Below are 23,402 nucleotides of genomic sequence, written 5' to 3' on the forward strand. Positions count from 1 at the left end.
CTGTTCTAGGAGATTCCAGGTCCATGTTTTTATGAGTCTCAGAAACAAGAAAAAAACATTTAAAAAGTAAGATTTTTAATGAAGGATAAGATCAGTGAAATGAATATGAAAACAATGAAAATCAATTGAGCTCTATGTTAAGATTTATTTGTAAGAATGTCAGAATTGGTTTCTCTCAGACCATGGATCACTCTGAGGCTTTGTTGCAAATATTTACCACAAAATGCTCTCTTAACAAAGAACTGAACAAAAACACTTTTAGCACTCTTTTTTAACAGGGCTGGGTATCGTCTGAAACTTGATGATATTGACAATTATTTGACTGAGTTTCAATACTATTACCACAGTACCTAAATATTCTACTCTTAAAAGCATATATATTTTTTATAAACAGTAAAAAAAAATAACAAAATTATAATTCAGACAAAGAAATTTACGATGAAACATTAAGTAAACAAGACTTCCGACAATTAGGTTTAAGATATCTGTACCAACTTTACTTCATAACTGATGATGCAAATGTTTAGTTCATTAATTAGTTTGATAGCCAGCCCCGATGTTATCTAAAAATATGACACAAGTGACTACTCGAAATCAAAAATCTCTGCCTCCTTCTCTTTCCAAAAAGCAAAACTACGGTCAATATATTTACAAATTTCTTCATTACTAAAACTGGAAATGTCAGTTCCAGTGTAGAGTGTCCCCTCATCTGGCGTAGGTGTCTGCACAATGACTTTAGGGACCTGTCTAACCTCTGGGAGGCTGTGTTTTACTGTTTCTGTAGAGCATTCAGGCTGACTCAAGGTATTCCCAAAGAACTTTACTTTAATGTCCTCGAAGCCGTCCTTCCACTCACGGTTCCCAGCCTCAATGTCCTGAATGACGGCCTTATGAAAGTCCCTGACCATCTCCCAGGGGAAGCTCCCCACATGGTCGAATACCTCGAAGCACAGAAGATGCCTCATTTTCCGTTCATTGACTGGCAGGTCCAGCTCCAAGATGTGAAAGTAGCCCAGCATGAAGAGATCTAGGGTCAGGTTGTCATACTCTACAGGAACACCACCCAGACGGGGTAAGAACTGCTCTGGCGAGTAGAGGGCTTTCTGCCTGTGGAGCCTGTTGATAACACTGCAGGTTACACAACAATGTATTTGACTATCTGTCATTCACCAAGCATGAGCAAGGAGATACCATATGTCCATAGTTTACCAAGCCCAAAATTATGTAATTATGTAGCATTAATATAAATGTATTTTCTGAGTACTGGTACAAAACTTGTAGACACGTATTGACATAATTTGCTTAGTGATTAATAAGGTATTCTAATTCTGATTTACTGTCCTATAAATGTCCTATAAATAAAAAAAAAAGCAGAATCCAAGCCTGATATTTGGTATTTATGTTGAAAAATATTTTTTATTTGGTTTCAGGCTTAAATTTAGTTTAAGTCGAGACAGGGGAAGGGATGGGAACCTAAGCCCCAGACCACCCTCTCCCCAGCTACCTTCTCCAGCTTATCCAGGCAATCAGTGAGACATTTCTAGGTCAGGGAGAATCACTCCAAAATTGTGTCAAAGGGCATCCCTAGCAAAGTCCAGCACCTAACGGAAATGAGTCAGACTTATCGCCAGCAATGGGGCCATAAATCTGAAGAACCCTGAAAAGGGAAGAACCTCCAAGGGATATGTTTGACCGCCTTCTCCAAGCTCAGTTGGGAAAACCCCAATGTATCAGACTCCTTTCCCATCAGAGAGGTGACAATCCATGTCCCAAGAGCTAGTTTCAACAGACACATTGCACCCAACCCCTATGGTATCTCTTGCAGCTGGTGAGCCCACAAGAAGGCTGGCCCATTTTGCCTCTTTGGCCCCTTGGGCTAATGCCTGGCCATTTGGTGTTCTCTCTCTCTCTCTCGAGCTTCGTTCCCAGACTTGCCCAAGACAGAATTACCCCCCCACACACACACACCCATTATACTTTGCTATATAACGTATAATAGGGTTATAATGAACCCCTCTGTGATTCTAGTTGCTAAAATAGCTTGGTTGCTTGAGCGTTAACCACACTTCTCGTGTATCATTTATACAGTATTAAGCTTCTTACAGATGATCCCTTATTTACAAGGGGTCGCCACAGATAATTTGAGTTGGCAAATCTTGACGATGCAACCCGCAACCCTAAAGGTATTTGTGTTTCCTCCTGATCTCAAACCAGTGACCTTTCGCATGTTGGGTAAATATATAAACATCTACTATGGAGGAACAGCACATATGCATTAAAAGAAAACAGATATTGTTCTTAACTCCATGATTCTGATGTGAGGTGTCCTAAAAATTACAATATGATCTGACACACAAACATCCACGCAAATCTCTGATTTAAGTTACATAAAGATGTGAACAGTTTCAGTTTTCAATAGGAAGGAAAAGTCACCCCATCCTACCTTCTTATCTGCCTTGAAGGGACACTGGAAATCATATTTCTCCAGTTTCCCAGCATCTTGTTGACAGCACTTCTTTGCTTGAAGAAGTGTCCCAGGGAACTGTTCATCATCTCTGACTGAGCACTCTCGATGCTACTCCTACGACCAGATCTGTCACCCATGTCTGGGTTTCCTCCACTTATCTTCCTCTCTGCTGCATCCTTGCTCTTCAGTGCCACAGTGTAAGCAGATTTCTTCCAGTGGCCTAAAAACAGAACAACTATCCTCTCCTTTCTAAGACTAATGGTCTCTTGAACATCAGGAACATTTGTATCATAGTCAATACCAGAGTCACTGTTTTGATCTATTTCTGCAGCTGGATTCAGCCCTTTAACCTGCTTTCCTGACTCTGGGGCCTCAAACTGTGTGGAAGAAGTTAACATGTGAGCTTCTGAAGGTCCAGCTAACAACGACAAGTTCTGCGTTTCAAAATTTGACTTCAGAGTCCTCACAGACACTCCAAACTGATGGATTTCATCCTCGATCATCTCCCTGCGTCCCCTAGTGGAGTTCTTTCTGTCTGACGTCTGAGAAAACACTGTGATAAGCTCTGTATTGGGCATCTTGCAGTAGGGCTGGTCCGTCAGGTTGGTCATGAGTAGAGACATGCTCTTTACGATCCCCGAGATACGGCCGCACCACACAGGTAAGGGAACTTGATTTGTGAAGTTCCCAAACTGCGTGTTGACGGTGATGTTCACTATGGGGGCCGGCAGGATGTGCCTGAGCTCCTCAGCTAGACGAGCCAACTCCAACTCGTAGCCTTCACAGTTCCTCTGCAGGGAGACGTTGGCAATCTGCTGCTCCAGATAGATGAGATCACCCTCAGTCAGCAGCTCACCAGAGGGCCCCAGGATGGCATTGTGGGCTTGGGAGTACCTCCAGCTGACTTTGGCAAATCTGTTCCCGTTTTCCTGTAAAAGAAGAGGCAAACACCAGATAAACACGCAGGATGTAATTTTTACATTTTTTAAACATTTCAGAGGGTTTTGGCATGCAAGAAAAAGAGTAATGATACATTAAAACTGCAACACAGACCTCATCCAAACCTCAGAAATATGACTTGACTCACAATGTGCTATGTGTTCAGTGATTTGTTATGAGCAATTAAAAGTAAATGGGGACTGAATTTCCAAGTGTTTTTCAGATTTTCAGTAATGCAGATTTAGAGAAGCAACACAAAGAACGAGCTGCAATTTTTGCTTTTCTCATTATGTTTAGACTGTAACCATTTGTTTAGGGGAGGTTTTGTTTAAATTAGGCTTTACCTCAAATAGCAGACCTTACTACAGTTGATTATTATGGATTATTGTGGTGGTCATTTCTTGACTAAAAGCCGTTTTGTCTTTAATGCGAGAAAATAAAGCTATCTCCACCCAGAAGTGGAGATAGCTTCTTTTGCTCAGCCAGCAGGCGGAAATTCAAAGTTGTCTGTCGATGAAGTTATTCATTTTATGTGCTCCATCTTTTCCAAGAAACACTCCAAATATTTTCCCAAATATTTGTTAATTTTTAAATGACTATTCCAAGAAACCAGAAAGGCCTTTGCCTTTGGGATTTAAATGTAAAAGAAATAGGGAAACTGTGTGCACGAGTACCTACAAGTGTAACCCAACGGTTGGGTTACTTCCTGTTACAGAAGCTGAAATATTAAACACAACTTATACCAACCTATAACACAAAGGATTTTATAAAGAATCTAATATGTAAAGATCCACACAACATAATGACTGTTTTGCATGCAGTTGCATTCTGTATAATCTAAAAGGGCTTAGAAGTACCATTAGAAGCAAAAACTGACACTTTTTAAATACAGGACATACACTAAAGTGTTATCGACTAACTGTTTGATAAATTTTAAAAGGTTGGATTGGGGCTACAGTCTTTGTTTCTACTTAAAAGCCAACAATTAAATGGCAATCAGGCTCATTTCCCTTTTCTCTGGAACTGCTAGTCTAAAAAGTCACATCAATCTTGGTTTACTCCCGAAATTCTCTGATTTAGTCCTACATGAAAAGCACCTTGAAGATCCGATTTGTACACAATGACTTCTTGATTGAAAGTACTAAATTGTGCCCTAATTCATCTCTCAGACAACATTACCTTTCTCCTCTGATCCTCCTCATCCAGCAGCCTGGCCTGCAGCTGTCTCACCATGACTTGCCTCTTCCATTCTGCTATGGGACAGCCTCTCTCATCATGGGTGGGCACCAGATAATCAATGTCTGACAGGTTGGCCTCCTCAGTAGGTAGGACCACCATCTTATTCTTCAGAGATACATGAAGCGGCAGAGTTCTAGCTATCAGCTTTTTATCCAAAGAAAGGAAGTGAATCTGATGACAGGATATTTAAAATAAGGAAGCCTAGAATACTTACCGCTTGTCCAGTGAAAACTCCCGATATTCCTGACTGTTTCAAAGATTTAATGGACTTCATGTCGCCAAGAAGTTTTCTTTCAGCCAGGAGGTTTGCATCAGGCAACATTGTCTTATCAGTACAGACAGTTCTCTCACTCCCAGCGGCCTTGGGTTGCTTGAAACATCTAATAACTGCAGTACAAGTCATGAGCAGTCATTTTCCCAGTCATTTTAAAGCAGATTAATATTTGAAATGACTCACTGTTACCATGAAATTGTGCAATAAATTTTTGCCTTGCTTTGCAATAAGAGCAATTAAATAAGCTCCACAGATGTTTCTCTCACCAGATGTTGCGATTTCAACCTGCTCTATTCTACTGACGGCAGTCCTCTGAGGCTGGGCAGGTGTAGATGAACCAGAAGGTAAAGAAGGTGCAAGCAGGGACTGAGGGCATCTTGCTTGTGGAGACTCCTCATTCTCAGGCTGCTATTGTAAAAAAATAAAAGGACTCACTGGCGTGCTCTAAGAAACCACAAAAAAAAACAGAAAGCATCATAAAAACTAAACTGCGATTACCTTTAAACTGTCCATGTGTGAGTTACTGCTGTGACTGTCTGTGCATGTGTCACTCAGGCTCCCGTAGTAGTCTTCCCTGCTGTGCGGCAACACCAGGGCTGGCTTTACTTTCACCTCCTCTGCTGGAGTGGGAACCTCAATGGGCTTATCTACACTGTAGGCCTGCAAACATTTAAAATATTTAGAATAAGACTTTACTGCACTTTACTGCACTATAATTATAATCACCTTGGAAAACATGGAAACAGAGTGTGACAAAAAGAGGTAATAAGGATTAAAAAAAGGAAAAAAACGTGGAATAATAAAGAAGCATCTCCTATATTCAGTTTGAATAAATGATTTTTTAAAATTTATTCATAATTCAAAAAAGCAAAACAAACAAACAAACAAACAGAAATAAGACAACAAACACCAAAAACAATCGAAAATTAACCGGCAATCTACAAACTTCAATATACGGGTTACTAAAAAAACAAAACACAAGTTCCTTCAACAAGGAAGCAGAATGATGCACAAACTTTACAAATACTTGTTTGTCCTTATACTTGCACTTACAGAACTGCAGCTTCCTTTAGCTGCTTTTGTACAATTATTTCATACTTGGAAGATATGTCACAAACCACAAAATGATTCTCATTTGCAAGATGTTTTATTTACATCTGATCCATCCATCCATCCGCTTATCCTTTTCAGGGTCGCGGGGGTCGCTGGAGCCTATCCCAGCTGTCATAGGGCGAGAGGCGGGGTACACCCTGGACAGGTCACCAGTCTGTGGCAGGGCCAACACACAGGGACAGACAACCATTCACACTCACATTCACACCTAGTAGCAATTTGGATTATCCAATTAACCTATCCCCACAAGCTGCATGTCTTTGGACGGTGGGAGGAAGCCGGAGTACCCGGAGGGAACCCACGCAAACACGGGGGAGAACATGCAAACTCCACACAGACACTTGCTGTGCAGCAACAGTGCTAACCACCGTGCCAACGTGCTGCCCCACTATTTACATCTGATCTTTCTTCAAATTCTCTGAATGCTCCTTTTCTGTGGCTGTTTCTAAGTCCAGGTCCTCTTCACTTCTTTTGCCTATGGTGTGCCACAAGGCTCCTGTTTGGGGACTTTATTGTTTCTGATGCTCCCTCTTCAGCACATTTTGATTACTATTAAAGAAATTTCTTATCACTGCTGCACATATGGAATCCAGTTTTGTATCTCATTTAAGCCCCAGTCACACATCTTACATACGTGCTTTGACTCTATTAAAAACTGTAATGCAAATTCTAGTTCCCCTTGCCACGTTTGCTAATCAGGATCAGGAAGCTTGGTGTGACTGCTGTTTCAGCTTTTACCTTGCTTACCAAGTTGAGGTCTATTGTGTTATGCTCTGAATTGGGGATTGTTATTCATGCCTCCATTTCATTGCAATTGGATTGCTAGGATTTGAAATGACCCATCGTTACCGTTACCTCCTGCAGTTCTGCAGTTTTAGCTGTTCACATGTCACACCATGGTTAATTCTGCAGCACTGGTTCTCCACTGACTTTAGGATTTATTTTAAGATTCTGGTTATCAGATAACCGTTACATCCATACATCGCCAGCAGGTCCCTAGGATCAGGTGATTACGGCCTGCCAGCTAATAATTAAAGGAGACAGAGCTTTTGCAACAGTGACCCCTAGACTCTGAACCTCTTTCTGTCTGAGCCTGAGATCTGTGGACTCAGCTGTTTCTTTTAAAAAGTTTTAAAACTTGCTTTTGGGTAACTTTTTTGCATTTTGTTGTGAAGCCTTTGTGATTTTTAGCTTGACAGTGCTATCAATGGAATTATACATTACTTACAGGTCTAATGAACCCTGAATATTACAACTTGCTGGCCTTAATATGCTCCAAATTTCTTTTCAGCTGAAGCACACTTTTTCATGATTTTAAAATCCCTAAATGTTTTATGCATGTTTTGACTCAGGAAAGCCTCCATTCCTTTGTGTGTGCAATGGTTTCCAGAGCTGTCGTCATTTCAAACGGCTCACAGTTTCTGAATAATGAAAAAAAAAGTAAAGCAAAAAGCACACTGTGCTGCTTTTGGTTGTAATTTCCCATCAAAAGGAAACAAGTGAAGCAATATTGTTCAGCTTTACTGTCGATAAGAAGAGGGGGAAGGAGCGGGAAACTTCCAAAAGAGCTGCAGCTGTGTTTTCGGCACTTCCCTCCTGATGTATTTGATTTACTTATTTATGGCTCATAAATGCTGCTGGTTATAAGCAATGACTAAAGCTAAACACCGTGACGATAATTTTCTCCCATGAGCCATGCAAACGCCCTTAGATATTGAGTGAAAATGCTTTAAGAATTGTGAAAGACAGGAAAACATAGATGCTCTCTAGCTAAGCAATAAAGTATCAGCTCTGAAAATGACCCAAAAGTTCTGACCCTGATCACAGAGGAAGCACCAGTCAATCAGCGTCTCCAGCTAACCGATGTAGCTATTCAGCTGGATGCAGCTGTACGCTGGCCATTGTATTGAGCCTGTAATTATGAATCATGCTTACATGTGTGAGCATGAAACTGAGTTGAATAAAAAAAGGAGAGGAGGACTATATGCTGGTTATTGATGCTATCATGTGAAAATACAACTATTGGACACACATGCTGACTTCTTTACAGCAAACAATTGTTTATGTACATTTTATTTACCTCTTCAGCTATGTTACTCTCAGGTTTAAACTAAAAAAGGTTGACTTTTGCAGCCATTTGACATCTGCCACTGCCCAGACTCCATGAATGACAACAGCGGCCTTTGATTGAAATTATTTTCCTACTTTTTAAAAAACCGAGATACATACGGAGTTTGATAAGTATTAATTTGAAATGACTGATGTTAATGTTAATAAAATAAGGCACGTGCTCAGTCAGAGTTCTATTTTAAACACTCACATTTTTGTCTTAGAAAATGATGAGGATCAAAGAAGTGCTTACTGCGTTATATCTTTCCTGTCATCTAAATCAGGTGACATCATGCCTGCTGTAAGATGATCCATTGTCAGACACTTCTCTCTTCACCTCACCTGAACTGCTGCAGGTTTCCCACCATCACACTGAACTGCAGTTTGGTGGCCGTTGCATGACGTCACAAGTGCTTTTCATGCAACGAGCCTGGTTTGTCTAGTTACGTGTGACCTCATTATGGAGTAAGATTTCGTTTGAGCGAACACCACAGAAACAGATGAAAAGAGATCTCCATCAAGGAGATTATGTGATTGGTTCAGATTGCCTGACTTAAAAAGTTACACACAGAACTTTTGCATGAGAAGTTTAATAGAAATGGAGCTTTGCCCAACTTAGAAGTAATTCACTTTTGGAGTTGATCTCGATCCAGGAATTTTTGCAAGGATTTTTTTAATATTGCGAAATGAGGCAAAATTGTACTTTCTGCATCATATCTTCACAAACACGTACCAACATACACATTTTAGTGTGGATTGTCCTTCTACACTTGACCCTGTGTGTACACTGAGCCATCTTAATTTCACCTCACATTTGCTGTGCTCGTTTTGCTTTATTGAATTTGTTGACCTATGTTACATGGAGATGGCTCTCTGTGCCTGCTTGGGGTCTTTGTTTCTATTCTGGCTTCCTCCCACAGTCCGGAGACAGGCGTGTTCAGTCAGGTTGCTGATTCTAAACTGGCCGTAGGTATGAATGTAATGTATGGCTGCTTTTCCCCAAGTGACAGCTGGGATAGGATTCAGTGCCACACGAGCCCCCTGAACTGGAAAAACTGTTAAAAAAGGACATTATTTTATTTTGTTTTAGGTTCTTTTTTTTGTAATTTTTCAACTTTTAAGATAGATAAAAGTATATCTTAAACTGAAAGAGGAAAAGCTGGGGGAAATGGCCTTGATGTTTACAACAAAATGACACCAACTGGATCCAGGGACTCGATTCATCCATGATGTGGAGGGAAGCTATGCAGTCTCAGACTGCTTTTGTTATTACTTCTGTGTGATAGTTGTGTGTAAAGTACGACTGTAGTCTTTAATCTTAATTTACAGGAGTACATCAAACCAACCACAGAGAGGACATAATTTCTTCTCTATGTTAGTATAGTCAAATCTTACATTTACAACAGTTTCCACTCATCATTTGTAGATAGAAAAAACACACCTGAAAATCATCTTTTCCCCTTTCAATTTGTTCTTAAATCATACACTATGTGGACAAAAGTACTGGGGACCTATGCTACATCACCTCCATTACCCCTGCAGGAGCTCTTTGTACACTGTTTTTATGCTGACATTAATGCCAGAGGAGGTTTGGAAGTCTGGAGCTCTGCAGTTATTGAGTCAGAAGAGCACTGGCAACTTTTACTCTCTATGTGCCTCAGCACAATTACAGCACCATGCTTGAATTCAGTGAGCTCTTTACAATGATCCAAATGTTTGTACAGGCAGATTGGATGGCTGCGTGCTTGATTTTATACACCTGTGGCAATGCGACTGAATTCAAAGATTAAGAGGTGTGGCTCAATACTTTTGTCCATATTGTAATACAAACCACTTAACAGGTAAATATGTCAAGTTTAGGCACAAACAGGAAATCCCAGATTACAGCAGGTTTTGGGAGCCTTTAAAGTATTAAAAATGTAGATTCAGGCAGTGTAACCAGTCACACGAGATGATTTCAATATGGGAGCAGGTTCTGTGCCAGAAAGTGTCAAAAGTGTCAGTTGTTTTAGGTTAAATATGGTTGTTGTTGTTGTTTTTTTGTTGTTGTTTTTTACAGGCTATCAAGGATATAAGTCTGCTAGGTTTTTAATTAGAATAAAAAAGGAAGTTTCTGATTATGATGTACAAATGAGCACATGAAACATTTCACAGCCTGAAGACTCGCACCAAACCAAAGAAGAAAACAAGCACATGCACGGCTGAATAGGTGGCAGCATTTCACACCGCTCCAGGCAGGCTGTCGGATGTATGGAAGCATTTAGGTCGCCTTTAATGAACCTGCATTGTCCTAATGCACTCCATACAGAATACATATCAAATTCACCTCTCAGAGGACATTATTAGTAGCCAAAACTTCAAAGCCAGGCCTAATATGCTGCTGCACGCTGTTGTGCGTTACGTCCATGAGGTGGTCCGTGCCATTTCCTCTCACGCGGCACTTTGATGTCGAGCAACACGAAATATGCTGTGACACAGCTCGGGCGGAGGAATAATCTTCCCAGAAGTTGTGCAATCCATAAATAGATAAACAACAAGCGGGCTGGGAAATGGGAAGGGGGAGCCCGATTCCTTTGTGACCTTTTTCGTAACAGTTCAGTGTCCTAAAAACTACGATGAACCCTGCATGTGTGTGTTTAATTAGATGCAGTGGCCAGAGAGCATTTGGTTTTCATCACTCCCCCATCACTACTGCCACGCATATTCAGATAGCCTAACCCTGCTTTTGGCCTGGATCTGCTCTCCTTTTTGTCGAAGACCACAAAGGCTCTGATTGCTACAGATTAGGAGCCAGGGAGTTAAGAAACAGCTACTCAATGCTGTCTCATTGTCAGACATGCAGCTCCAGTAATCTGCGGGCCCTGTGGGTCGAACCACGGGAGAGTTTAATTATTTCAGAAACACAGTTTGTGTTTAAGAAACATGTCTTGTAATTCTGCACTCTGGAATCAATCATTCAAACAACCTGCTTCCACGTGAAATATTCACAGTGATAAATTGCAACAGGGAATGTATACAGCGGCTGCACATTATACACAGACCGCTATAGTGTAAATACATGTCCACTCACATGGCAATATACTCTCAGGTTTCCTCCATGGAGGTAAATGCTTGCGAGACTACCAACTGACAGATATACTGTTTTTGGGAACATCTACAGCATTTTCTTTTTTTTTTTTGCATCTGCTGCAGCTACAAAAGTAATAACTGAAAGTATTTGTCTACTTAGTGCTGAAATATTGTAACTACTATTGGACATGTCTGGAAACTGCAAGATTAAAGAAAACACATCCAATTTGCAAAAATCAACAATGACAAAATAAAGTAAGGTCATGAGCCTGGAGCGTTACTCATGCCTAACCGTAACAGGCTATAACTGATCAGAAAATAGGCAAAATGCAGCCAAAACATCTGCCAGTTCGGGCCTCTCAAACGGAACATACAAAACTTTCCATTCATTTCACAAAATTAATTACTCAGCCTGTCCGCTCACTTTCCTTCAGCTCAAAGAAAAATAAGGCGCGAGTATAAAAACAAGAAAGAGAGCTTATAATATGGTGAGGGACAATGCTCATTAATTAACGAGCACTTGGGTCCATCGTGTAAATGTGGCCAAATTTAACAACAGAGGCTTTTCAACTGTAGTTCCTGGCACAGAGCAACAAAGACAGAAGCACATAACATTAAAGATCACCACTCATACAGTTTACACGCACAAACAAAATCACATGAGCACAATAAAAAAAACGATTGCACTTGGACAAACAGACCAAACTAAAACTCACCGACCTTGACCTCGAGCAGTTCTCTCGGCGCACACTTCGTGGTATGACTCACACCGACTTGTGCAGCCAGGTATTGGGGCGTGCTATCTTAAGATCACCGTCCACTTGTTTGACACCATCATCAGCGTCTCTTAACAGTGGCCAAGGGCCGCCAGGTAATAAACAATAAACTCTGATCGGAGAATGCTGTTAATAATTGAGGGACCGGATAGGATGGCCGGTAATGTCACTAATGCATTGACAAACCAGCGGTCATGCTGTTACACGCAGGGAGGTATCAGCGGAAGACTTGTCAAAGCACCTGGAGCAGAGACATGCGCGTGGGTAATCAGGTGATTTTGTTTTTCCACCTGGGACGATTGAATAGAAGAGCTCATTCATCAATCAAAAACGCTCCCACCCGAACCCCTCAGACTCAGCCGACTTTCCTCTGTACAACAGCTTCATTATATTTCAAAGTATCACACGTGAACACAGATATGACTCCATTAGAAAAAATTTTTGACTCAGAAGGAATAGAAGGTGAACATGGTATCAAAATGTAGGGAAAGAATTCGACCTTTCATATGCTGTAACTTGGTCATCACAATACGACACCATATATAGAAGTTTACATCACAGACATAAAACTGATGCAGTTTATAGAACTTCTAATTGGAATTGGTTTTTGCCTTTTTTCTACTTAATGTTGCGTTTTTCTTTCTCTCACTTTAAATTGGGTTCAAAGATACTACTTAGTTAAAACATAGACCTTCACATCAGTAACCAATCACACTGAAAGAAGTTGGGAGTGACGGACCAATCATATCGATCTCATAGTCAAAAAAGGGATATAACAAAACAACAATATTTTACACTCCGGCACTATGATGCCGTCCTTCTCTAAGGGGTATCAGGCCCTCCAAACTTTGAGAACCACTGCTCTGAAGGCGCCCGTGGACCCAAAACTAGCCAGCAAAATGTCCCATACAGCACCTTTTATAGCGTATATGAAAGCGCACATAAAACTGAAAAATAAATTCAGGGTTCAAAATTTTTTTGCAGTCTAAAACCAGATATATAATAGCAAAAGGTTTGAGATTTAGTAACTGCAGTGCTCCAAACTATCTCTGACCATTAACATCAGAACAAAAACTGTGCACCAGGAGCTTCGTTGCATGTACTTCCATGACTGAGCTGCTCCGGTACGTTAAATGTGTTCAGCACTTTGTCCATATAGTCCATATTTTATAGAGCTGTAAAATATCTCTGCACTAGTTTCCTAATAAATATCACATTTTGCACCCAAACATTCTGAGTCGGACAGACTCACAGCTCTGTTGTGCAAGAGGATAAAGTGATGTGATGAGCCCAACAAAATTCATTAAATTCTCTTTAAAGTTATTAGATTACATGTGTTTTATTTCTCAAAAGAAATGTAAAACTTTAGACGTGTGTCTTAAAAACCAAAGTGATGACTGATGAATGCTCTTTCCAAGGTTTCTAAAAATAACAAAAATCTCAAACACCAGTATCTTTGGCCTGATCGCTCTGTGGGTGTGCACGCGCGTGTGCGTGTGAAGTAAACCTCACACCGCACACTGTTTATTTGATTGCAGCTGTTGCTGAGATGCGAGATGAGGGAAGAGTAGATGACAGCGCTGAACGAGTCTGACCTCGCTGTGAGTGATCCAAACATGGCAGCGAGTCCAGATCTGCAGCGGTCACTGTCCCGCTACATTCAGGTCACTTCTCGGAAATGAGATTATCCAACTGACACTTAAGAACCGATGAAACCCGCGATCTACGTTACAAACGTAAAACACCTCCAGAAATGTAATTAAGGCACGTCTACCTGCACACCTTATCTCTGCCACAGCTGGATTTAAATCATTACATATTCTATCCTGTAAATGTTATAAAGATTTAAATCGAGCGACTGTTTGGTCGGTTGTCTGTCAGATGACCTTTTACTTCACACTGAGTCTCTGTTAGTGTATCCAATTCATAAAGTGCCAAGAAACACGATATACCATTCAGTCTGCTACCATCATTACACAGCATCCAGAGGTGACAATCATAGCACTTCCAAGCCTCTTGGAAAAAAACATGACTGACAGTCAAATGTGTGTTTGATGCCAATGACATCCTGCTCTCCAGCTCCACAAAGGGATAGAGTTGCCGGCTCCAGGCATCAGAATGGTGAAAACGCTGAAACTTAAGCTTGTGGATCCCATAACGGGCTCAGCATTTTCACCCGCGGGCCCTCCACCTGAGCCGCTGGAGAGAAGTAACTGATAGGCCCTTAGTTGGCGGTGGCTCGGGCTGCGTCGGACGCCACAGCAGCCCTGCGCTAATTAGCTTCCCTTTGTTCATGGGAGGATTATTTCTTAAGAGGAGCTCGGCAGTCACGCCTCACTACTTCCCTATCATCATCCTCTTCATGTATGAGTGCTGCTCTTCTCCGCTGACTTATTCATGGATCCTATTGGCCGACAGCTTTGGTTACTCTGTGTAGCCTGCGTTATAGGCAGCAAGTGAGGAGTGGTGATGGAAAACAACTACATCAGGCTGCAGGTGGACAGCTGTGAGGCTTTAACGTTCAACAAGTCTGCTGACAGAGTGGTCCCCACCTGTCCCAGAAGCTGATGCGACCATTCACGGTTTACCAAAATTCAATGAATTTTTCTCCACTGAATTATCTGAAATCACATCAAAAATCCTGAGTACAAACTTTTTTTTTGTTTCTCTAATTCACAGACATCAAATTAGTGGAGTTTACTCAAACTATGATAAGATCCTATCATACTGATGTTCAGAACTGGTTATAGAAGAAGACAAGGTCTCGATTTCAGACACTTTTGACACTTAAGAGTCGGTCTAAAATTGATTTGGATTCGGTTTAAGCAGCACTTCAAATGGATATCCTCTGTCCCTTCTTATTTGAGAACTTTCATTCAGGTTTCAGAGCTCTCCACAGTACAGAAACAGCTTTAGTAAAGGTTATAAAGGATCTTCTTAAGCTTTCTTCCACAGCGTGTTTTTGTCCTGTCTTCCTCCCCTCACCCAAACCAGTCATAGCAGATGGCCACCCTGCTCTGAGCCTGGTTCTGCTGGAAATTTCTTCTTGTAAAAAGGGAGTTTTTTCCCTTCTCACTGTCACCAAAGCACTTGCTCCTAGGGGGTCATATAATTGTTTAGTTTTCTCTTTTTTTCTTTCTGTTATTATATATTTATATTATATACATACCGTACAATATAAAGAACCTTGGGGCAAGTGTTGTTATGATTTGGCACTGTATAAATAAAACTGAATTAAAATTAATTGTGAATTACAGAATGCAAATTAAAAGCTATGAAATTTCAGCCTACTCATGTGACGTTATGAGTCAGTAACTCAAATTGTTCTTGTCTTCATGAAATATGCCAAAGTTATTTGAAAAAAATCACCTGATTCTGTGCATGTCAGGAGGAATGACTTACATCAAAGTATTCTGAGTTGATTAACCCTAATGCAGGTAAGTGCTTCCTGCAGTGACGTCTGACTTGAACAGGCAACACCAGCAAAAACAAGGTGTCAGCTCTAAAATATTGATCAATCGCATTGAGGAGTGCTGTGCATTCCACACGAACCAAAAGAGCTAGCCTGACAGACTCATCTGTGGAAAACAAAGAAAGAAGAATACCCCCCCCTCCCGCCACAGTACTCACGCCATCATCTCCTGTAATGCCCTAAAGCCTTCATCCTCCACTTTCTCAGACCTCTTGAACTGAGAGCAATGTAATCAGGTTGAGTGGAAGAGAACAGCTCAGGAGAATGATAGGCTTGACCTGAATGAAATACATGTTACAAATTAAGAAAATGATTCACTGAGCTTCCAAGATCTTCCAGATGTTTGACCGTACTCGAGCTTTGATTTTCATGCCAAGGCAAACAGCTGTGCCGCGACACAAAGAGAGGAAACAAACAAGGGAAAACGTGCAAAATAAAATATACTGCAGGTGACAAACATCTTACGTTTCTCTCCATGGCACGGAGATATCTGGCACATTCAGCGTGTCCGTTGTACTCTGCCAAATCTGCTGCTGTGAACCCATCAATATCTTGATCTGAGGGGTTGGCTTGATGGGCCAGCAGGATCTTACAGCACTGAGAGATCAAACGAGACAAGTTTTATTAATACAATTGAGTTTATTCAGGCATAACACAAAACATAAGATATAAAAAATGTGGAAAAAAGTTAGCTCTGACCTCCAGCTCTCCATTCTCTGCAGCATCATGAAGTGGGGTCCCTCCCCAGTAATCTTTCATGACCTTTGAACCCATGTGTAGTAGCTTCTCCAAGATGCAATAGTGTCCCCTGCTGGCAGCAAAGTGCAGAGCAGTTGCTCCATCTATGTCCTGACAGGACAGGTTGATATCAGTGCAGGTCACCTGTTCAGAGTTCATTAAATACGGATCAAAGAAAGCATCAAATGTAAAAAACAGCTTCATAGATTTATGCTTCTTCACTTACCAGCCACAACGCCACAGTTTGGTGGCCCATGTGAGCAGCAGCATGCAGGCAGGTCATGCCATCATAGGCCCTCAGGTGCACATCAGCCCCGCAGTCCTTCACAAGGTACTCGACAACATGCAGGTGCCCTTCTTGGCAGGCCAGGTACAGCGGAGTAGCACCGGTAGCCGTCTGGTGGTTCACACACCTGTGCACAAACAGGTGATGGAGGTTAGCCATTAAAAAAAATATATGAGCACAGGCAGATTTAAGAAATTAAAAAGAGATATTCCACTACAGATCCAACACTTCAGGCCATGGAAATAACCAGTCTCTTTAAAAATATAGCCTTCTCTTGTTTGTTGGTATAGCAAATTTAACCACTGTCAGTGGTTAAAACTAAGGACATATCCTTTTTATTTTTATTTTAACAGTTCATTTTTGTTTCTTTTATAAGTCTAGTTCCAATTTTTGTTCCGGTTAACAAATCATTTTGTTGTATCGTATTAGTTAGAGTTACCACAGTTACTCAGATCCATTAATAAAATACCTGAAAAAACCTACAGTGCTTTTTCCACTAAAATATCAGACTTGTACCGTTTCAGCTTTTTTAACTGTGAGCATTTTCTCATTAAACATACAAGTTAAATAGAGTTTATGGCTTATAATTTCATCTGTTTTTATTTTTATTTGGTTTAAATTGTTCCTTTCTTTTCAGTTCAGTTTCAGTTAGTTCAAAGATACATATAGGTTTGCTTATTTCATTATAGTTGCTATTGTTAAAAATGTTTTGTTAGTAGTTAAGTTAGAAATTGTTATAATGTGTAAGGTTTTTGTAAAGAGAGAAAGATCTGGTATTCATGGCCAACATGGTCTGATGTGTTCTAACAGAGCAATATCTTAATGAAATATGAAAGCACAGATAATTGAAGTATGTTTTTAATTCTGGAAATGATTAAATAAATATTTAGTTGCTGAATGTGGGTAAAACATATTAAAAATAACACCAAAAATAATGAGCACACCATACGTGTATCTATGGATACACATCACACTGGACATCGATGTGGAAATTATGCAAAAATCGAATATAAGCAATAATGTTAAATTATGTCACAGGGGAAATTTCTTCTTTAATTTAAATCTTTTTTGGTCCTCAAAGCAGCGTTTCCACTGGTGTGCACACGGCTCTTTAACAACTGCAGGCCGAATGTGATGGACAGCATGTAGCCATGTATTATTCACAGGTCACTGATGGTTACTTGTGATGCTCTAAACTCTGCCATGCATCATGCAAATTACAGTCAGACTCTATTGTAACAAGAGTATAAGGCAGGAAGAGCCACACGCGCCATTATCTGTGCCGCTGTCTCGGGTTTAGGAGATGGAAAAGTTTAATTGGAGGAAGAAGTGAGGGCTGGTGCTTATGTTTACTTACTTGTTCCTTTTGATGAGCGCAACCCAATGCCGTACATCCTTTAATCATCTCAGATGTCTGTAAATGTGACCTCATGCCATAATCGAAAAAGTTATGCTCATTAAGAATCGCAGATGACTGAACTAACTTTTGTATTAGAACCTGTTTCCCTGTGTTATCATGTGTAATTCTATTTTTGTCATTTAGAGTGGTAATGACTTTTTTTTTCTATACTTGACCTTTTGTCCTTTAGCATCTGTATGAACAGGGATAAAACTGTGCAGGTAAAGAGTGGCTGCTGACAATATCACGAGCTTGGTCAAAATCTCCTGAACTTCAAACAAACATCAAACTTGACCAGATGATGGCAGAAAAGTCACCAAAGCGTTTTGGACTGACCCTCCAGCACCTTTGAGGATAATTCTGTGGGGATGCAGACAACAAATGTCGTTCTCATGGTGGCAGTAGAGGAAAAGCCAGACCAACAGCAGTTGCAGTCATAATCTGGGGACTACAAATTTCTGCACCAACTTTATTACGCTGAAGAGAAATAACAGCGCAATAGTAGTAATAATAATAATACTTTTTATCCAGTAATTTGCTGTTACTTTGTTTTCTGGTGACACAGATATTTATTGATAAGATTTTTTTAAGGGTTTGGAAGTGAGTCAGTGTAAGATCAAGTGGGACATCACTCTTAAATAGGGGTTGGTTTTTGATTATCGATTTATCGATTTATATCCATTCTAGCTTGGATAACGTGATATCGATTCATTAAAATCCTGAATCGATTTTTTATTATAAATTTATTTTGCCTGAAATGCCAGAATCTCAGGTTACAAGTCACAAAATTTCAACCACCACCAAACAGCTAAAACAGTAAATGAGAGCAGGTACACGGATTCTGCACAAAGACGTAAACACAAAGCGTGGACGCACTAACGCATAAGAATCAGTGAGATGTCGCTTTTCTCACCCGACGGCACGGACACGGTCGCGGCTGAAAGCTGACAGCTCGCTGATTCTGATGTTTCAGCAGATCCGCGCTTTGTGTTTACCTCCTTTTTGCACTGATTCTGAAGCTGCAGGTTTTATCCCTCTCCAAACAATATTGACTGAACCAGCAGCAAAATTTCCCAGATTCAAATTGAATCGATTTGAATCAAATTGAATCGAATCAATTCGGAACCTTGTGAATCAGAATCGAATCGATTCTAGAAATCAGTGACGATACCCAGCCCTACTCTACAAAGTAAGTTCTTACAAGAACTAATCTGCCATCTAGGGCTGCAGTGAAACAGTAAAAAATATACCTAAAATCACCTTTGTCTTATCCCATTACCTTGGTCTCAACTGATAACATATCATGAGGTGAAAAAAAGATGCGATTTTAGGGAGGAGAATTTATCTATAGAAAAGAGAACAGCAGTTCTCAGAGAACTATACTTACAGCAGACTGCTAAATAATGTGATTGTGGATGTTGCGGACATGCATCTGAAAGTACAACATCGTGAAGAAGTTCATTGTAGATTCTTTACCCAGCATGCTCTTAAGGTGTCTGTTGCGGCTACTCCAACCAATGGCCGCGGCAGGCTAAACATGAGGACACCTGATGACGCGCAACAATTAACGCACAAAACACTTCTGTAACATTTGCTTCTTTATTTACACATGCAACCGTCCAATATATACATCGGAACATAGGATTAACTATCAAACAAACGCACAGATTGCACAAACAAATAACTGCAACTCGTCGATAACTGTACTAACCATTATGTCCAATTACAACCTGGTTTATGGCATTAATTAGTACTCCGATATACAAACACCATCAAGTTCCAGTTAAAATACAACAAAATCATTCAAGTTACACTCAAGTTGTGCTCTGTTGCGGTATGTTGCGGTCAACAGAAAGTTTTGCCTCGTGCTCACCCTACCTTCTGCTCATCACATCAGGTGCTGTGTACAAGTGAGTGCAACCACCTTCACCTTATACCACACCCATGAGACACGCCCCACACCCATGCACCAATACAGTGAGTCCATTTAAACCAACTCATTTAGTCAGACGGAAACAACTCATATGGCTCCTACAGTGTCCTTCATGTGTTGTTTCATGCAGGTTAAATAAATGGGGATGGGCAGTGAAAAATATAACTTCACTGCTAAGGACAAAAAAGAAGAAACTTTACAAACTGAAATGAAATGTTTGACGGATTGAGATTAGTTGCTCATAATGTCTACAAATACTTTATCTTCCTAATGGAGGCATGATCCAAGCTAACGCCCGCCTTTTTTAGGCTCTGTACCCAAGTGCTGTTAGGACTCCTTATGGGTAGTTCTGTGCATAAAGAAAATCCTTCATGCATTGCTGTGTAGACAGTTTAAGCTCTAGTTGTAAAGGTAACCAACGCTGTCACATGTCAATCAGCGTTATCCTTCACTTCCACTGGAAGCTGCATCACTCAAAACTGAAAAACGTTTAACTTAGGACTCGCTCACTTTATGACTGTTGTTCCACGGTCTTTGGCCATCGTATAACCGCTAATCTCGTTTTATGTGGACGGTATGCTTATAGATCTGTGGTGATCGCTCAGTGGCAAAGAGAAGTAGTGTTTTCAATGCTTTAAAAGAGCAAAAGTTTCTAAATTTAATACCTGCCTGATAGAAGAATGAGTCTGAAACATCACTTTTTAAACTTGCACTTAATCAGTGCTTAAGAACTTCCAATAGCAGCGGCTCAGGTGCTATTATGCTTTGTTTGGGTCCATCAGTTACTATAGTGCCATGGAAAATAAAGCAGATCAGAAGTATCATCAAAAATTATTCTAAAGTATAACATTTCTAACTTTTACATTTTTTACATTTTAAGTTTCTTCCTAACAGCGCTACATGAAGTTTCACAAACTTGCAACTCTTTGCACATACTTCCAAAAACAAAATACTTACTAAACTTACTTACTAAAAACAAATGGAAAAATGGAAACGCAAAGTCAGTTAATATTAATCTAGTAAGAGGGTCCAATTCAGCCCACTGGATGGCTTTGAAAAGTGTGGATGCAGATGATTATCTTTGTACAAACATCCTCAGGCAGGCAAACAGAGCCTGTAATATTAGGAAGTGAAATTAGGGCTGTGAACTCACCCAGGTGCTTCCTGAATGAGCAGTTTCAGACAGGTGAGGTCCCCGTTGGCTGCGGCGTAGTGAGCAGGCACAGCTCCACAGTTTGTCTCCACCTTGGCCACACCGCCAACAGAAAGCAGCCACTTAATGACCTCCACACAACTGAACCGAGCCGCGAGGTGAAGGGCCGTGGCACCAGCAGCATCTCTATCCTGGAAACATTCGCAGAGATCTGATGTGGACAAAACTGAAAACCTGCTCCTCTACAGGCTCAGGGGAGGTAAATGATTTTTGATTATCATTTTAGCAACAGATTAAAAAAAATGAAGTAACATAAAACAAGTAAAGAGTAATTGTGTGTGCACAGGTTCTCAGTCATTCAGGTCATAGTAGCCTAAGTCCCTTACTTTCCGAGCTCCTTAGACTGAACCGTAAACGCTTTCTGTTTTTTATACGAAAAGCTGCAGGAGAGATTCTTATCTAAGAGATTTCCGATAATCAGTAAGTAAAATAGAAGCTTAAAAATCTGATCTTGCACATTCAGTTTTGAAAAACAATGTAAATAAACTTTACTCTGCTTCTACTCTGTTATACTTCCTGCAACCATCTGGGCATAATTACTGGACATGTGATACATTACCATAATGGATGTCAGCTAAGTCAAAACCATATGATGTAATCAGTCAGTAATACATCAGAATAGGTTTAAGCTTTTAGAGAATTTTTTAAACTACTTTAACTACTGTAATTAATTCCTTTCCCTATGCTGTTACTGTTATTACTTTTTTTCCTTTATTTTTCGACCCTCAAGGAACAAAATGATTTTAATAGCTAAAATAACCAAGTGGAGTCATTAAGAGTATGTTTTTAATGTGTGTTTATTATTCCTATTCTGCTTCTTTTGCACATAACAGATATTCTAAAGTCTTCTAATTCCATTAATTATAGTTTTCAGTTATTGCCTTTAGACTATCCTTGTATGTTACGTCTTCTAAAATACATCTAACCAAATTTTAGATGAATTGATGACCGTGTAATACTTTAAAAAACAACAACTAACAATTAAATCATCATCGTCAGTTCTTTTTCATCCTTTGTTACTTTCATGCTTCTGTTTTAAACAAAATCTGAAATTTGGAATAGTGGAATACTGAAAACATTTAGCTTACTGAAATACCTGAAAAACAGAACTCTCAAATCTTTAATGAATAAGATGATGACGTATTTCTCACATTTTGCAATCGCCTTTTACAGAATTTAACTAAAACTTTCACCACCAGGGGGCAGAGTTTGTCTTTCCAATGGCTGTTATTTATTTATTTTTATCAGTTTCTGCATCTTTGCTGCTATTCTTTTAACTTCTGACACTTCTTTTTAGCCTTATTCTTAATTTATCAGAAGGTTTCCTTTCCTTTCCTTTGCAGGAAGTGACTTAGTGACTTACCTACTAAAATAAAGGTTCGAATGACATACTTCCACTATCTTGTGGTAAAAATTGGTATTACACACTAGTAAAGTCCGGCCCTTATTCCACTTCAGCTGATATCTCTTTAAATTGTGTTTTAATCATTTACAATGTAATAATTTGTTAATTTATCATAACCCTGTAATGCCAAGTGAGTTTTTGAGAACTCTACATCATCACTGTGATTTTCCCCCAAAAAACTTTTAATAAATGTAATTTATCAAAAGGTTCAATAAACACTGCAGTTTTAAAAAAAAGAAGAATTTTCTAACAATTACTTCTTGGTTTAGGCTTTACAGGTGTAACTACCTGCGAAAGGAATACATTAATAAATGTACTCAAGCCAGTGGAAGTCAAGTTAATTCCTTAAGCTCTCAGGATGGATTTCACTCTCTAACTTTTTGTGCCAAGATTCCTATGAGTGGATATATTTACCTCAATGTTGCAGCCTCCTTCTTGCACAAGCCACTGCAGCTCCCGGATGTTGCCAGTAGCTGCAGCATCATGTGCTGGTGTGGCCCTGTTCGAGGCCCGGGGATCAGCACCCAGCCCAAGCTCGCTCACCAGGAACTGCAGGCAGTCCAGGCGTCCACACCTGGCTGCGTGGTGCACCGGGCCCGCACCCTGAGCATCAGTGATGCCTGGAGAGAGGTGACCAGAAGAGGCGAGCTCCTTCAGGGCTGCGAGATCTCCCGCTCGAGCTGCCTGGATGGTCCGATGAAGCACCATGCCTCGCTGCTATCAGTGGGTTATGGCACAGGCTGAACAAGCTCCCTGGAGCTCTTTCCCTTCCAGTAAAACACCATCTCACACGCACAAAGTCCCACACAACAACAAAAAAACCCTCGTGTACTTGTTGGCTCCTCCTGAGCCAGGAAAGCGACACTCGAGTGGGAGCCAGCTGGCCAGCATAGCTGTTGGGGAGAGAGGAGGGGGTCAGAGCCGGTGAGAAAGAAAGGTAATGAAAGACGGGTGGAGGCGCAGCACTCGT

At 40.4% G+C, this 23,402-nt stretch overlaps 1 protein-coding gene across 4 annotated transcripts; it reads right to left on the reverse strand.

Moving 5' to 3' along the window:
• Positions 1-92: 92 nt before the first annotated feature.
• On the reverse strand, positions 93-23,140 carry espnla (espin like a). 4 transcript variants are annotated; one of them, XM_005727188.1, is made up of 11 exons: positions 22,847-23,140; positions 20,968-21,158; positions 16,423-16,609; positions 16,158-16,340; positions 15,924-16,055; positions 5,418-5,579; positions 5,186-5,327; positions 4,860-5,032; positions 4,586-4,750; positions 2,444-3,396; positions 93-1,116 (listed from the first exon to the last, which is right to left on the reverse strand). In XM_005727188.1, exons 1-11 carry the CDS (start codon positions 23,138-23,140, stop codon positions 585-587), a joined length of 3,114 nt encoding a protein of 1,037 aa, XP_005727245.1. In that variant the 3' UTR covers positions 93-584. The 4 variants fall into 4 exon arrangements, with proteins under 4 accessions (XP_005727245.1, XP_005727246.1, XP_013764779.1 ...); XM_005727189.1 differs by lacking the exons at positions 20,968-21,158; positions 22,847-23,140 and adding exons at positions 19,269-19,313; positions 19,760-19,870 and having other exon boundaries at positions 16,158-16,307; XM_013909325.1 differs by lacking the exons at positions 20,968-21,158; positions 22,847-23,140 and adding exons at positions 19,269-19,313; positions 19,760-19,870.
• Between the last annotated feature and the right edge of the window lie 262 nt (positions 23,141-23,402).

Source organism: Pundamilia nyererei, unplaced genomic scaffold, assembly GCF_000239375.1.
Source record: "Pundamilia nyererei isolate P.nyererei 1_Seehausen unplaced genomic scaffold, PunNye1.0 scaffold00023, whole genome shotgun sequence".
Classification (NCBI taxonomy): Eukaryota; Metazoa; Chordata; class Actinopteri; order Cichliformes; family Cichlidae; genus Pundamilia; species Pundamilia nyererei.

Bases quoted from the DNA above. Each gene is read 5' to 3' on its own strand.
- espnla (XM_005727188.1), bottom strand. From the start codon at position 23,140: ATGGTGCTTCATCGGACCATCCAGGCAGCTCGAGCGGGAGATCTCGCA. The intron at 16,610-20,967 runs GTGAGTTCACAG...GTTTGTGCACAG, and splicing joins CTCATTCAGGAAGCACCTGG to GTGTGTGAACCACCAGACGG. The intron at 5,033-5,185 runs GTGAGAGAAACA...CTTGTACTGCAG, and splicing joins GGTTGAAATCGCAACATCTG to TTATTAGATGTTTCAAGCAA.